At 40.8% G+C, this 14,190-nt stretch overlaps 1 protein-coding gene across 1 annotated transcript in view; it reads right to left on the bottom strand.

Moving 5' to 3' along the window:
• Window positions 1-13,874, bottom strand: part of NFS1 (NFS1 cysteine desulfurase) — a 67,391-nt gene extending 53,517 nt beyond the window's left edge. The window contains exons 1-3 of the mRNA XM_030213539.1: window positions 13,602-13,874; window positions 8,133-8,209; window positions 7,331-7,447 (exon numbers count right to left, since the gene is read on the bottom strand). Coding sequence (XP_030069399.1) covers window positions 7,331-7,447; window positions 8,133-8,209; window positions 13,602-13,707 — 300 coding nt within the window. The 5' untranslated portion in view covers window positions 13,708-13,874. The remainder of the gene's footprint in view (window positions 1-7,330; window positions 7,448-8,132; window positions 8,210-13,601) is intronic.
• Window positions 13,875-14,190: the final 316 nt, after the last annotated feature.

Genomic DNA, 14,190 nt, shown 5'->3' with positions numbered 1-14,190 from the left:
CTTCTGATTTTAATCTTGGATAGTGTGCAGTGAAGGAGTGATTATGGGTATTATTTGTTTAATGATATTGGTAATGCTATTTGTAAAGGTTTTTATGTTTGTGGATTTGTAATCTGCTTAGAATGATATAATTATGCAGAATATAAGATTTTAGAAATAATTAATAGCACATGCAGCACATCTCATTAGGCATGTATTAATGCAGCTTAGCAAAAGGGCCTCATAGGTAAGTAGGCAAGCCAAATAGTTGGCCTAGCCAACTGAGTCACAGGCATGCCAAGCAGGCTGCTTTGTCTCTGAAAACTGAGCAAAAGCCAAACCAAAATAAGCTGGGGAACGGAAGTCAGCAGAAGATGGTCCATGACTTCACTGAAGCACCTGACACAGGAGACTTGACTTTAGTCTAAGTAACAGGACTTTAGAAGCTTGGCACGCTGCACATATCCTGAGGGATGAAGACAGTGCTGTTCAAGACTCCTTCCTGCCGGCCTCCTTTCAGGGAATATGAATTGCTTGGGTACAGTATTCTCAGAAATAAATTGAACATACTTCATTCCCTCCCTTGTATCTTTACCTTTGTCTAGTTACTTTGTGTTTTTAAATGAAATCTTATTTGAACGTACTGACTTTAATTGATTTTACTGCACGCTGCTTCATTATCTGTCTTGAACTGCAGTATAACAAATGTTTCTAAATAAACAGAATAAATGGTCAGCTAAAAATCTGTTTATTCATTGAGAAGGTTGGCCAGCAAAAGCCACAAAGTACAGCATAGGCACACAAACATACACCACACAAAGTACTGCAGTACCAATATGTTTTTTTCAGACAAAGGAACATGTTAATTTTTAATTAAAAGAAAGGCTATTTTATTGGGACATTCTTTTCCACTTACGACCATTTCTCATCCATGCATTTTTCTCAGGATATTTTTCTATTGCTTCTTGCTTGTAAAATTAAACCTTGCTTTACCCAGATACACTGGGCCTAAATCCACATTTACAGTACCTATGAAGGGGAATTTAAATACCACAGAAATTTACAATAGAAAATAAAATACAATGAAGTATTCCTAAACAAAAAGAAAGCGAAGTTACTCACCTGTAGCAGATATTCTCTGAGGACAGCAGAATGAATATGTACACTGATGGGTGATGTCATCTGACGGAGCCCTGCATGGGAACTGCTCTCCGGTGCATGCATTCCCACCTGTCATCGTTGTGTGTGACCAAGCTAGTCTAATACTACAGCTGAAAGAACGCAACTCCAAGGGAAGGTGGATGGGGCAGTGTACATTTTCTTCCACCTGTCCTTGGAGAAGACCTACTACAGGTAAGTAATCTTAGCTTTGTCCCATGACAAGCAGGATGATATCTCCGCACTGATGGGAATCCCAAGCTACTATGCTGACTGAAATAAAAAGGAGAAAGACCTGCAATAAACAAGGCCTAACAATAGGAAACACATTTTTTTTTTTTTTGGGGGGGGGGGGGGGGGTTTAAACAGCCTGGAACAAAACAAAAGAGTCAGCAAAGGGGGGTGGATTCTAAATACCTGGGATCTTGCCACTGTTGGAAACTGGATGTTGGGCTTGATGGACCTTTGGTCTGACCCAGTATGGCAATACTTATGTACTTAAGTTGCAGCTCTACAAATTTCTTGTCAAGAAGGTAATCTTACAGTTTTGGGTGAGGAAGGAGGAGCTACTGTTACAAATGGCACTGCATGATACATGCAAGCCTGAAATAGATATGGCAGACTTTTTTGAAGCTTCAGGCTACATCTACAGGGTAGATTATCAGTGTTATAGGATCCCTCATATTGGGGAAGGGCGACTCATGGGTGCATGTTAGAGGGATTATCGGAAGAGAATGGAGGGTAAGATGATGAGTGATGTTGTGAGTGGGGCGACTGAGTGCTGAGATAAGTTTGCAGCAACAATTGTGAGTGATGAATGGAGTGGAATAAAGGGGGTAAAGAATCAGTGGGTAAAGATATATTGGTCTGGCCCTCTTTCAACAACATTGGTTATTTAAAAAAGGACAAAGGCATCAGATGGCCAACAAGACAAGCTATCGAATCTTATAGCACACAACTATTCCAAGTCCAAACTTTTAATAGCATTCATCCTTTGCCTCAATTTACCTACACAGTTTTTCTTCAGTGTGCTTGATCAAAAAGACTGACACAACAATCTTAAATTTCAAACTTCAGAAGGCATATAAAAAAGAAAAATCAGTGACATATCCTTTATTAGGTTTGATATACTGTTTCTCATTGAAAAAATCGTAACGGTTTACAAATAATATAATATTTGAATAAAGGAAAAGAATATCATAACAGGAAAGCAGTCACTCACTTAGAACAGGAAACAATCAAACATTCAAGACAATCAGTCCAAAGAGTATAAGAAAAAGACAGCACTCCTAAATGTATACAGCTTTAAATCAGTAGTTCCTCAAACTACTAGTACTACTATTACTACTACTATTTAGCATTTCTATAGCGCTACAAGGCGTACGCAGCACTGCACAAACATAGAAGAAAGACAGTCCCTGCTCAAAGAGCTATGTAATAAAAGTGAGCCAAGTATAGGACAATCAAGCCATTGTGACATCACTGATGAGGTTGGCTCTTATTGGTGGCCTGAGGCATTATGACATCACAATATTAGCTCTGATTACAAGAGACTACTACTACTACTATTTAGCATTTCTATAGCGCTACAAGGCATACGCAGCGCTGCACAAACATAGAAGAAAGACAGTCCCTGCTCAAAGAGCTTACATTCTAATAAGCTCTTTGAGCAGGGACTCAAACCACAGAAAACCACACCAGAACAACCATCAATGTTCAAAAGCTAATTTTAAAAAGTTTTTAGAGATGCATGAAAGGCAGGATAAGAGCTTTTGAGACTAACTGCTTTGGAAGTGAGAAAGAAAAACGTGGAAGAGCGTGTGGATTCCCATTGTGCTTTAGATGGATGTGGCAGGACAAGCCTGTTATCAAAGACCGGAGAGTGCAAGCAGGTATATAGGGGATAATCTGAGAAGCTAGATAGGACAGAGTGATAGAATAAAAGACCTTGTGCATTAGCGTAAGAATTTTGAATTTAATGTGAAATTCAATAGGAAGCCAGTGAAGACGTTGCAGTAAAGGTGATAAGAACATAAGCATTGCCATACTGGGATAGACTGAAGGTCCATCAAGCCCAGCACCTATTCTCCAACGGTGGCCAATCGAAGCCATAAGTACCTGGCAAAATCCCAAAACAATATATTTTATGCTGCTTATCCTAGAAATAAGCAATGGATTTACCCCAAGTCCATCTTAACAGCTTATGGACTTTTTTTAGGCAGGGCTGTGGAGTCGGTACAAAAATCCTTCGACTTCGACTCCTCAGTTTATGGTACCTCCGACTCCTCAGTTCTTAATATGTATTTTTTTTGCATGTTGACTGAAAGAGTGCAGCATGCAAGGCTGCATGTTAATGTTTGGGTTTAAAATCTATGTCATTGTGACTTTTTATTTTATTTATTAAAGAAACTATAAATATTCATTAATCCTAAAGTTTAAACAAAAAAAACACACATAAAAAACAAGGTTATGTTTATTGTTTTTTTTATCAAGTATAAAGTCATCATAGCATTAGCAAGTATAAAAATCTGGAACAACCACATCCTTTGGAAATTAGAACAAACTCAAAGTTAACCTACATAAACCAAAAACATTTGGAAAACCTAAAACAACTTATATATTATTTAAACTTGGCATATATAGCTGTAGAATAGCTGTTAAACATAATCCAAAATTAACTAATATATTGTTCTTAGAAACAGAATTGCTTCTGCCAGATCCTCCTTCATAGAAGCCCTTAAATCTGATTTGATTATTTTCAGTGCTGAAAACAGTCTTTCAACACTGACTTGGGAGGGTGGCATTGCTGTTACGGTTCTAGCTGCATCACTGACAATCTCTGGATAAACAATGATGGCTTCTTCTATAGTCAGTTTTGATGAGCGGTCAAACTTTTCCACTTCTTTTAATCCTTTAAAAAATTCTTGCATGAATTTCTTTATATGGACATTTACAGGTTGCTTTTCCATGCTTAACCAACATCGCTTTGCTTTTGAAGCTTCCATTTTGCCCAAATAGGCTTGAAAATTCTCTTCTTGATTTGAAGAGGATGAACCTGAGTTACCATTACCACCAGTATTTATAGCTTTAGCTTCATCCAGTGGTTTATGAGTTTCAGGTAGCAACCCTTTCATGCGAACTGCTATGTCATAGGGTGCCTGTTTTCCTGTAGCAATTTGGTCACTGCTCAACAAAATTCGGCTCTTTGGATCAACATAAATAGCAGCTAAGAGAATTTGATTATCCAGCAAGAGCTCCTCTCTTTTCCTTATTGAAGATACAATGCCATCAGCAATTAACCCCCCACTTTTGTTCAGGTTATATATCAAGCCCTTCCATTCCAAGAAGAATTTACCTGGTGTTAAATCTTCATATTGCAGCTTCTTGGTAACAGCAAAAGGGTAAGAAAGTAGCCTAATTCTGTAACTTGAGCCCACTGGTTTTCTTTTAATGAAACATTTACATTGTCCAGTTCTTCAAGAAAGTCTTTTAGTTCAAGCAAATGCTTTATCATCAAGTGCTTCCCCACCGCGTTGCTTGATCCAAAATGGCTCCTTTTCCAGCACGTCTCTTCAGAATAGCATCTGTTTTAGGGATCCTGGCTGCAACAGCTACTTGCCTCAACTTGCTAATTAGTATAGCCGCATGACGATCCTTCAATCCATCTCTTATTGCTAGTTGCAGAGTATGAACAGCATAACGCATATGTTGAATGGTAATAAGCTTAGATGCTTCTTCAACAATATCATCCAAACTTTCACAGCTTTCTTGAATTGCAGAATGTCATCTTCTGATATTTGTATGCTGCTTTCTTCATCAACTTCCTTCATTTTTTCAATTGTGCTTAACATATTTGAAGCATTATCAGTTACAATACATAGAATATGTTCCTTTTTAATTTCAAAATCTTCTAAAACACCTTCCACTAACTTCTGCAGATACTCACTGGTATGATGTGCCTGAGCGTCCTTTACTCCTAATGTCCGGGTTATTGTTTTTTTGTTTTCATCAGCAAATCTAACATTAATTGCAAAATAATTGACTCTGCATCCATTTTAATAAAGACAAAACGTCCCGTCAGACTTTTTCTTAGTTCTTCCTTCTTACATTTGGCCTCTTCAAGTATAAGTTTCCTTATACTTTCTCGTTCCAGAGAAACTCCAAGCTTTTTAGCCATTTCTCCATTTAAGCCTAAAAAGGCTGGTTGTGAAAAAAAAAAAAAAGATAGTGGTATACTATTCTTTACTGCCAATTCAATGATGTGGTTTTTGAATTTTTCCGGTGTCATTGTTATAGTAACTTTGTCAGCTGTAAAAAATCTTGATAGTTGTGTATGGCCTCCAGTAGATTTCTGATCTTTTATTGACCCTGAAGTAGATGGAATGTTTTCATTGCTATCTTTCTCATTCACAGCTTCTAACACTTTGTGGCCTAGTGGTTAGGGTGGTGGACTTTGGTCCTGGGGAACTGAGGAACTGAGTTTGATTCCCGGCACAGGCAGCTCCTTGTGACTCTGGGCAAGTCACTTAACCCTCCATTGCCCCATGTAAGCCTGCCATGAGTGGGATAGCGCAGGGTACAAATGTAACAAAAAAAAAAAAAAAAATTTTTTTTGCACCACATGCTTTTTCACCATCATCATCTTCTATAATACATTGACATACATAGAGGCACATTTTCAAAGCACTTAGACTTACAAAGTTCCATTGTAACCTATGGAACTTTGTAAGTCTAAGTGCTTTGAAAATGAGCCCCATAATGTTTCCCATCTGTTGATATTGTAAAGTGTTCATAAACAGCAGACTTTGTCATGTTTCCTGACATTCTTTTTGCCATTGTGAATGGTGTGCCACGTCCACTAAAATATAAAGCTCTTCTTGCAGAGAGAGAGGAAGTTGGGTGGAGTCTCTCTGCTGCCTTATCTGTGTGTGCTGAATGATCTTCTCTTGGAGCTTAAGTTCACTGTGGGGTCAGAGAGGAGGTGCTCTACAGCAGGTAGTAAATGCAAAGGGAGACTGAGCAGAGGGAAGCTCTCCAGCAAAATAGTTCAGCTGGACTTCACACTAGTGAAACAACTAGGTACTAAGCTTTATTCACAGCAGAGAAGTACTTTATTCAAATGTATGAGGAGTCGGTACATTTTTGCCGACTCCAACTCCGACTCAATGTACCCAAAATTGCTGCCGACTCCGACTCCACAGCCCTGCTTTTAGGAAGCTACGCATGATACATGATCATAGTGTTTAGCGTGACAAATTATAAGGGCAGCAGTATTCTGAAGGGTTTGGAGAGGTCTTAGATTAGCTTTAGTAATACCAGCAAACACAGAATTACAATAGTCATAGCAGGAATTAATAAATGTGTAAAAGAAAGAACAAAGTGAGGGTCCGCAAACATGTGGATTTCAGCGATGTAGAGGTCAGATCGAACACCCACTGCCGTCACAGGATACTAAGCATTTCGGTCTCCTGACCTGCTTCAGGGGATTTTAGCTGCTGAAAATGTTATCTTTCATCGACAAAATGCCCAAGTGGCTCCAAAATCATCTATCTGGGTTTCAGCCAGGTACTTGTGACATGGATCGGCCGCTGTTGGTCCATCTAGCCCAGTATCCTGTCTCCACTGGTCTGACCCTGTATGGCCCGTTCTTAAGATTTTTCTTAGACACTATGGGTTAGCAGTTCCTGCGCAGTAAATAAGAGGAAGCCCATTTGCTGCACAGGAATCGACAGCACGGCTTTGTAAAAGAAACCTTATATTTCTCTGAGTAAGCATTACTCAGATTTATTAGTATTCAATTCTGACCTATTTTTTCAATGTTTTATTTACCACTGCTGTTAGAGAACATAACTTCCTCAGAGTGCAAATGTAAATGTGCAAGTAAAACATTTTGAGGCTCATTTTCAAAGCACATAGACTTACAACATTCCATACGTTACTATGGAACATTGTAAGTCTAAGTGCTTTGAAAATACGCTTCCATGTAACTTTGTAAGTCTATATGCTTTGAAAATGAGTACTTATATAAATAAAGCAGGCTTTGCTCTCATTATCCGAGACATACTTCTAAAGTATAGGAAGCCAGCAGTATGACAAAAGATAAGTTTGTTGTCCACAAATGGAACCAGGTAAATAGTTACTGCTTCATAGAGTTGAAAATATTGGGAAGAAAGCTTTCAGTATTTGTACTTACCTCTCTTGCTTTCTCCACGGCTTTTTCACTCTCCCATCCATAGGCATGAGTCCTGGAATGAGGGTTACCATAATAGTTCACCAGATAAGGAAGCATGGCATCGAGTACTCTAGGATCCTAGCATTTAAAAAGAAAAAATTAAAATTTAAAAAATCCAGAAACCCAGCAAAGAAGAGCACCCAAATTTCTCTTCCTGTCCTCTATGTAGTATATCACTTCAGCTGCTGTCACAGGTGGGTCTGGATTTACACAGGCTTCTCAGGCCTGTTGTAGGCAGAACAATTCTGACTTTGGCAAATTTTCTGCACCCACTCCACCCAATGGGCTTCCAAGGTCATTTCTGACCCAAGCCACAGTGGGTGCTAGAACAAGAATGCTAGCAGAAAACCATGTCCCTTTCACACATGCAGAACACAGACCCTCACCCAGTATAGAATAAGTAACCACAAAATAAAAATTAAACTGAATTCCTAAGAAGCCAGATTCTGCATACAGTGCAACGCCAGAGTAAGAGAAACAGTGATGCAAGTCCCCCTGTACTATGCAAAAAAGATAGATGTAAATTAAAAAAAAAAAAACCTGACATATTCCAAATCACATCTGCAGAATTTCTGCTAGGATTTTTATAAAGAACACAGACAACTATGTGTCTTCATAAAAGAGGTTACAAATAGAGCCTTTTTCTCTCTGTCTAGATGAGCTGTTATAAAATTATCATGATTCAGCAGTTCCTATACTGCTCCCTTGAGTGTTGCAATGTAATGTAAACTCAGAATCTCAAATATTAAATGATTTTACAAACCATTGGTGTGGTTGCCTGAACATCCATATATAGGGGTCTGAGCTCCAAGTCTTTCACATGTCCATCGGTATTATTTCCTGTTAAAAATGAAGTAACAGACACTTTACATGCTAAAGAAAGACCAAAATCAAAATTAAAATGTGTTAACGATTGAGGTCTATAAAATCCTGAGTGGTGTAGAATGGGTAGAAGTGAACTGATTTTTCACTCTTTCAAAAAGTACAAATACCAGAGGACACTCAATGAAATTACATGGAAATACTTTTAAAACAAATAGGCGGAAATATTTTTTCACTCAAAGAATAGTTAAGCTCTGGAACTTGCTGCCAGAGGATGTGGTAACAGCGGTTAACATATCTGGGTATAAAAAAGTTTTGGACAAGTTTCTGAAGGAGAAGTCCATAGTCTGACTTGGGGAAGCCATTGCTTGTCCCTAGGATTGGTAACTACTACTACTTATTTCTATAGCACTACTAGACGTACGCAGTGCTGTACACTTGAACATGAAGAGACAGTCCCTGCTCGTCAGAGCTTACAATCTAATTAGGACAAACAGGACAAACCTCACAAAAGTGGGGATAGGGAAGAAGCTGGAAACTACAGGCCAGTAAGCCTCACTTCGGTTATTGGAAAAGTAATGGAAGCCATGCTGAAGGAAAGGATAGTGAATTTCCTGGAAGCCAATAAGTTGCAAGATCCGAGACAACATGGTTTCACCAAAGGGAAGTCGTGCCAAACGAATCTCATTGAATTCTTTGACTGGGTGACGGGAGAATTAAATCAAGGACGTGCTATGGACGTCATCTACTTAGATTTCAGCAAGGCTTTTGACACGGTTCCCCACAGGAGGCTCTTGAATAAACTAGAAGGGCTGAAGATAGGACCCGAAGTGGTGAACTGGATTAGGAACTGGTTGACGGGCAGACGCCAGAGGGTGGTAGTGAATGGAGTTCGCTCGGAGGAGGGAAAGGTGAGTAGTGGAGTGCCTCAGGGATCGGTGCTGGGGCCCATTCTGTTCAATATATTTGTGAGTGACATTGCCGAAGGGTTACAAGGTAAAGTTTGCCTTTTTGCGGATGACACCAAGATTTGCAACAGAGTGGACACCCTGGAGGGAGTGGAAAACATGAAAAAAGATCTGAAGAAGCTGGAACAATGGTCTAACGTTTGGCAATTAAAATTCAATGCGAAGAAATGCAAAGTGATGCACTTAGGGAGTAGAAATCCAAGGGAGGCGTATGTGTTAGGTGGGGAGAGCCTGATAGTCACGGACGGGGAGAGGGATCTTGGGGTGATAGTATCTGAGGACCTAAAGCCTATGAAACAGTGCAACAAGGCGGTGGCCGTAGCGAGAAGGTTGCTAGGCTGTATAGAGAGAGGTGTGACCAGCAGAAAAAAGGAGGTTTTAATGCCCCTGTATAAGACGTTGGTGAGGCCCCACCTGGAGTATTGTGTTCAGTTTTGGAGGCCATACCTTGCGAAGGATGTTAAAAAAATGGAAGCGGTACAAAGAAAAGCTACAAGGATGGTATGGGAGTTGCGTTCCAAGACGTATGAAGAGAGACTTGCTGACCTGAACATGTATACTCTGGAGGAAAGGAGGAACAGGGGTGATATGATACAGACGTTCAAATATTTGAAAGGTATTAATCCGCAAACGAATCTTTTCCGGAGAGGGGAAGGCGGTAGTACGAGAGGACATGAAATGAGATTGAAGGGGGGCAGACTCAGGAAAGATGTCAGGAAGTATTTCTTCACGGAGAGGGTGGTGAACGCTTGGAATGCCCTCCCGCGGGAGGTGGTGGAGATGAAAACGGTAACGGAATTCAAGCATGCGTGGGACAGGCATAAAGGAATCCTGTGCAGAAGGAATGGATCCACAGAAGCTTAGCTGAAATTGGGTGGCGGGGGGAAGAGGGGTTGGTGGTTGAGAGGCTAGGATGGGGGAGGGCAGACTTATACGGGGTCTGTGCCGGAGCCGGTGATGGGAGGCGGGACTGGTGGTTGGGAGGCGGGAAATACTGCTGCACAGACTTATATGGTCTGTGCCCTGAAAAAGACAGGTACAAATCAAGGTAAGGTATACACATGAGTTTATCGTGGGCAGACTAGATGGACCGTGCAGGTCTTTTTCTGCCGTCATCTACTATGTTACTATGTTACTATGTAAGAGATACGGGAATATTAAAGTGAGGATGATAAAATAAGGGTTAGGAGTTAAAAGCAGCATCAACAAGGTGGGCTTTTAGTTTAGATTTGAAGACGGCCAGAGATGGAGCTTGACGTACCAGCTCAGGAAGTCTATTCCAGGGATATGGTGCAGCACAGCAAAACCAAAACTCGAAACGGACACTTTACAACCTTTCCTCTCTTCGACCCCATTGTACCTGTAAGATGTGTACCCTACCCGACCACAATATCACATTGTAACTGTTTCTACCAGACTGGCGAATGCCTTTACGGTACTTTGTAAGCCACATTGAGCCTGCAAATAGGTGGGAAAATGCAAATGCAATAAATAAATAAATAAAAATTTATACAACAAGATAGAAGGATATCAACTGCATAATCCTGAAAAATTTCAGCTATGGACTAATTACATCTTTTAAAAATGAGAAAATCTAAAAATAGATTGGTGGATTGTATCTAATTGAATATGCATGAAGGATGGTACATTCTTCTGAGCAGCGCTAAGTGATCTGGGTGAACAGGGGGTTTGCAGACGAGGGGGAAAATGGTATTTTTTCCACTCGACTAATAGTTAAGCTCTAGAACTCTTTGCCGGAAGATGTAGTAAAAGCAGTTAGCATATCTGGGTTTAAAAACGGTTTGGACAAGTTCCTGGAGGAAAAGTCCACAGTCTACTATTGACAGACATGGGTTGCTACTATTTGAGTTTCTGACCAGGAGTGGCCACTGTTGAAAACAGGACACTGGGCTAGATGGACCATTGGTCTGACCCAGTATGGCTATATTTATGTTCTTATGAATGTAATCCTATATGAATGTAGCAACACTGGTGGACGGTAAGTCATGCGTCAGAATTTTGAACACAGTGAAGGAGAGAGGGTTGAATGAGAGACCTGTGAGTAGCAGACTGAGGTACTCTGAAGTAAGAGGTGATAAGTGGGACAAAAAAATTGGTAATATGTTCAGAAAAAAGGAGGAAGGAATTTTGGTGATGTTATAGAGGAAAAAAAAATGACAGGTTTTAGTAACCTGTTTGGATGTGCGCACAGAAAGAGAGAGGCATGAAAGATGACGGTGTTACCTACACAAATAGAGAATGGGAGAAGAAGAAAGAAGGGAAGATAAGCAGCTCAGTATCAGCTATGTTCAGTTTCAGATGACAGTGTAACATCCAGGTTGCAATGTCAATCAATCAGGCTGAGACTTGGGCATGGATTCTTGGTGAAATTTCAGATGTAGAGAGGTAGACCTGGGAGTCAACAGCACTGAAAAGCATGGGAGGAGGTCAGAGCACCAAAACAGCAACTATAGAGAAAAAAAAAAGGAGTCCCAAGACAGAGCCCTGAGGATTCATCAACTGATAGTGGAATAGAAGTAGAGAAGGATAGAAAACCAGACAGAAAAGAATCCCAAAATCCAACTGAGATCAACATATCAAAAAGTTAGTAATGATCAGCAGAAACAAAAGCAACAGAGCGGTCAAGAAAGATAAGGATTGAGTAAAGATCCTGGGATATGGCCAGGAACAGATCACTGGAGACTTTGGCAATGACTACTTCTCTAGACTGTAGAGGGCAAAAACCAGATTGAAGTGAATAGAATAGCTCATGATTAACGAAAATGAAGACTGCAGCAATGAACAGCACATTCAAGTAAGATGGAAAGTTGTTACTAATTGGGTTTCTGCCAGGTACTTGTGACCTGGATTAGCCACTGTTAGCGATACTAGGGGCCCCGTTTACTAAGCCAAGTTAGAGGTGCATTAATGTTTTTAGCGCCCACAATATTTCTATGGGCACCTACACAGCGCGTGATAATTTTGTGAATGCGCTAAAAATACTAGTGCACCTTAGTAAACAAAGCCCTAGGTGGGTTAGATGAGCCATTGGTCTGACGCAGTATGGCTATTCTTATGTTTATGCTGCCCTGTGCCTACTAAAAACAAAAAGTCAAAGTGACCAAAATACATCTAAATCAAGCCACCTATAAAGAACATATGAAGTCATATAGTTCTTCTATGAAGATAGCAACACCCAGAGATAATCAAAGGCTTTCTGAAGTCTACATAGCTAAAAGAAAAACCCAAAACACAACAACTTTTCATCAAGGGACTTAAGAAAGCTAGATTTTAAAGATGCTTTAATCTTCTTTCACCAGTAACATATTAACTGGGCGCTGACCAAAAAAAAAAAAGCGGAGGCTAAAGTGACTATTTCAGAAGCACCAGCGGCAGTTGAAGCCTGGTTAAAAGCAGCTCTCGGGCTGCTGCTCTAACTATGCGACTTCGCTCCAATCTGTTTTAGGGAAGTGCTACTCATTAGCTGCATAGAATAGTATAAGAAAGGCGATTTCAACGTGTAAGGACATACCACAAAGATGAACACGTGAATTCCCCCACATAACTACTACTACTACTACTACTATTTAGCATTTCTATAGCGCTACAAGGCGTACGCAGCGCTGCACAAACATAGAAGAAAGACAGTCCCTGCTCAAAGAGCTATGTAATAAAAGTGAGCCAAGTATAGGACAATCAAGCCATTGTGACATCACTGATGAGGTTGGCTCTTATTGGTGGCCTGAGGCATTATGACATCACAATATCACCTCTGATTACAAGAGACTACTACTACTACTATTTAGCATTTCTATAGCGCTACAAGGCGTACGCAGCGCTGCACAAACATAGAAGAAAGACAGTCCCTGCTCAAAGAGCTATGTAATAAAAGTGAGCCAAGTATAGGACAATCAAGCCATTGTGACATCACTGATGAGGTTGGCTCTTATTGGTGGCCTGAGGCATTATGACATCACAATATTAGCTCTGGTTACAAGAGACTACTACTACTACTACTATTTAGCATTTCTATAGCGCTACAAGGCATACGCAGCGCTGCACAAACATAGAAGAAAGACAGTCCCTGCTCAAAGAGCTTACAATCTAATAGACAAAAAATAAAGTAAGCAAATCAAATCAATTAATGTGTACGGGAACAGAGGAGGGTAGGTGGAGGCAAGTGGTTACGAGTCAAAAGCAATGTTAAAGAGGTGGACTTTTGTATCCAAAACTGTCTTAAAATGTTCTCTTGTTATACTACTATCATGTTTTTCATTATCATGTAACCCAAAATCCTTCTGTAATACCAAATGTCAATTCTCTTCTTATTTCCACTATCCATGATGTATTGTAAGCCACATTGAGCCTGCAAAGAGGTGGGAAAATGTGGGATAAAAATGCAATAAATAAATAAATAAGTAAATAAAGCAGCCAGGAAATACCTTTATTCTGCGCCGCCAGGTGAAAACCCTTCCTAAAGTGTTGGCAGGTCGGAGCGGAGCCGCTTCTGCAGCTCAGTAGCATTTTCAGGACCCCCCGACACAGCATTGTCTCTACAGCAAAATGGGGCTATTAAAAGTAGAAACCAACAAAACGGACAAAGTCCAGACAAAACCCAGCAGGAAAACTTATCCGCCAGGTTCGGCCACCATTTCCGTACACAGAGCTCCTTAAGAAGAGCCAGTGACGTTGCCAGTGCGCCGAGCAGTGACGCAATGACTGAGCGACTGGGCCCCCTGGAACCTCAGCGCCGGGAAGTGCTTTTGCGTCCAGTGACATCATGCAGTGCGCCGAGCAGTGACGCAATGACTGAGCGACTGGGCCCCCTGGAACCTCAGCGCCGGGAAGTGCTTTTGCGTCCAGTGACATCATGCAGTGCTCCCAGCAGTGACGCAATGACTGAGCGACTGGGCCCCCTGGAACCTCAGTGCCAGGAAGTGCTTTTGCGTCCAGTGACATCATGCAGTGCGCCGAGCAGTGACGCAATGACTGAGCGACTGGGCCCCCTGGAACCTCAGCGCCGGGAAGTGC

The sequence above is a fragment of the Microcaecilia unicolor genome, chromosome 8 (genome assembly GCF_901765095.1).
Source record: "Microcaecilia unicolor chromosome 8, aMicUni1.1, whole genome shotgun sequence".
NCBI classification, from domain to species: Eukaryota; Metazoa; Chordata; class Amphibia; order Gymnophiona; family Siphonopidae; genus Microcaecilia; species Microcaecilia unicolor.
Note: the sequence above shows the minus strand (reverse complement) of the source record. Positions and strands in the feature narration are given on the sequence as shown.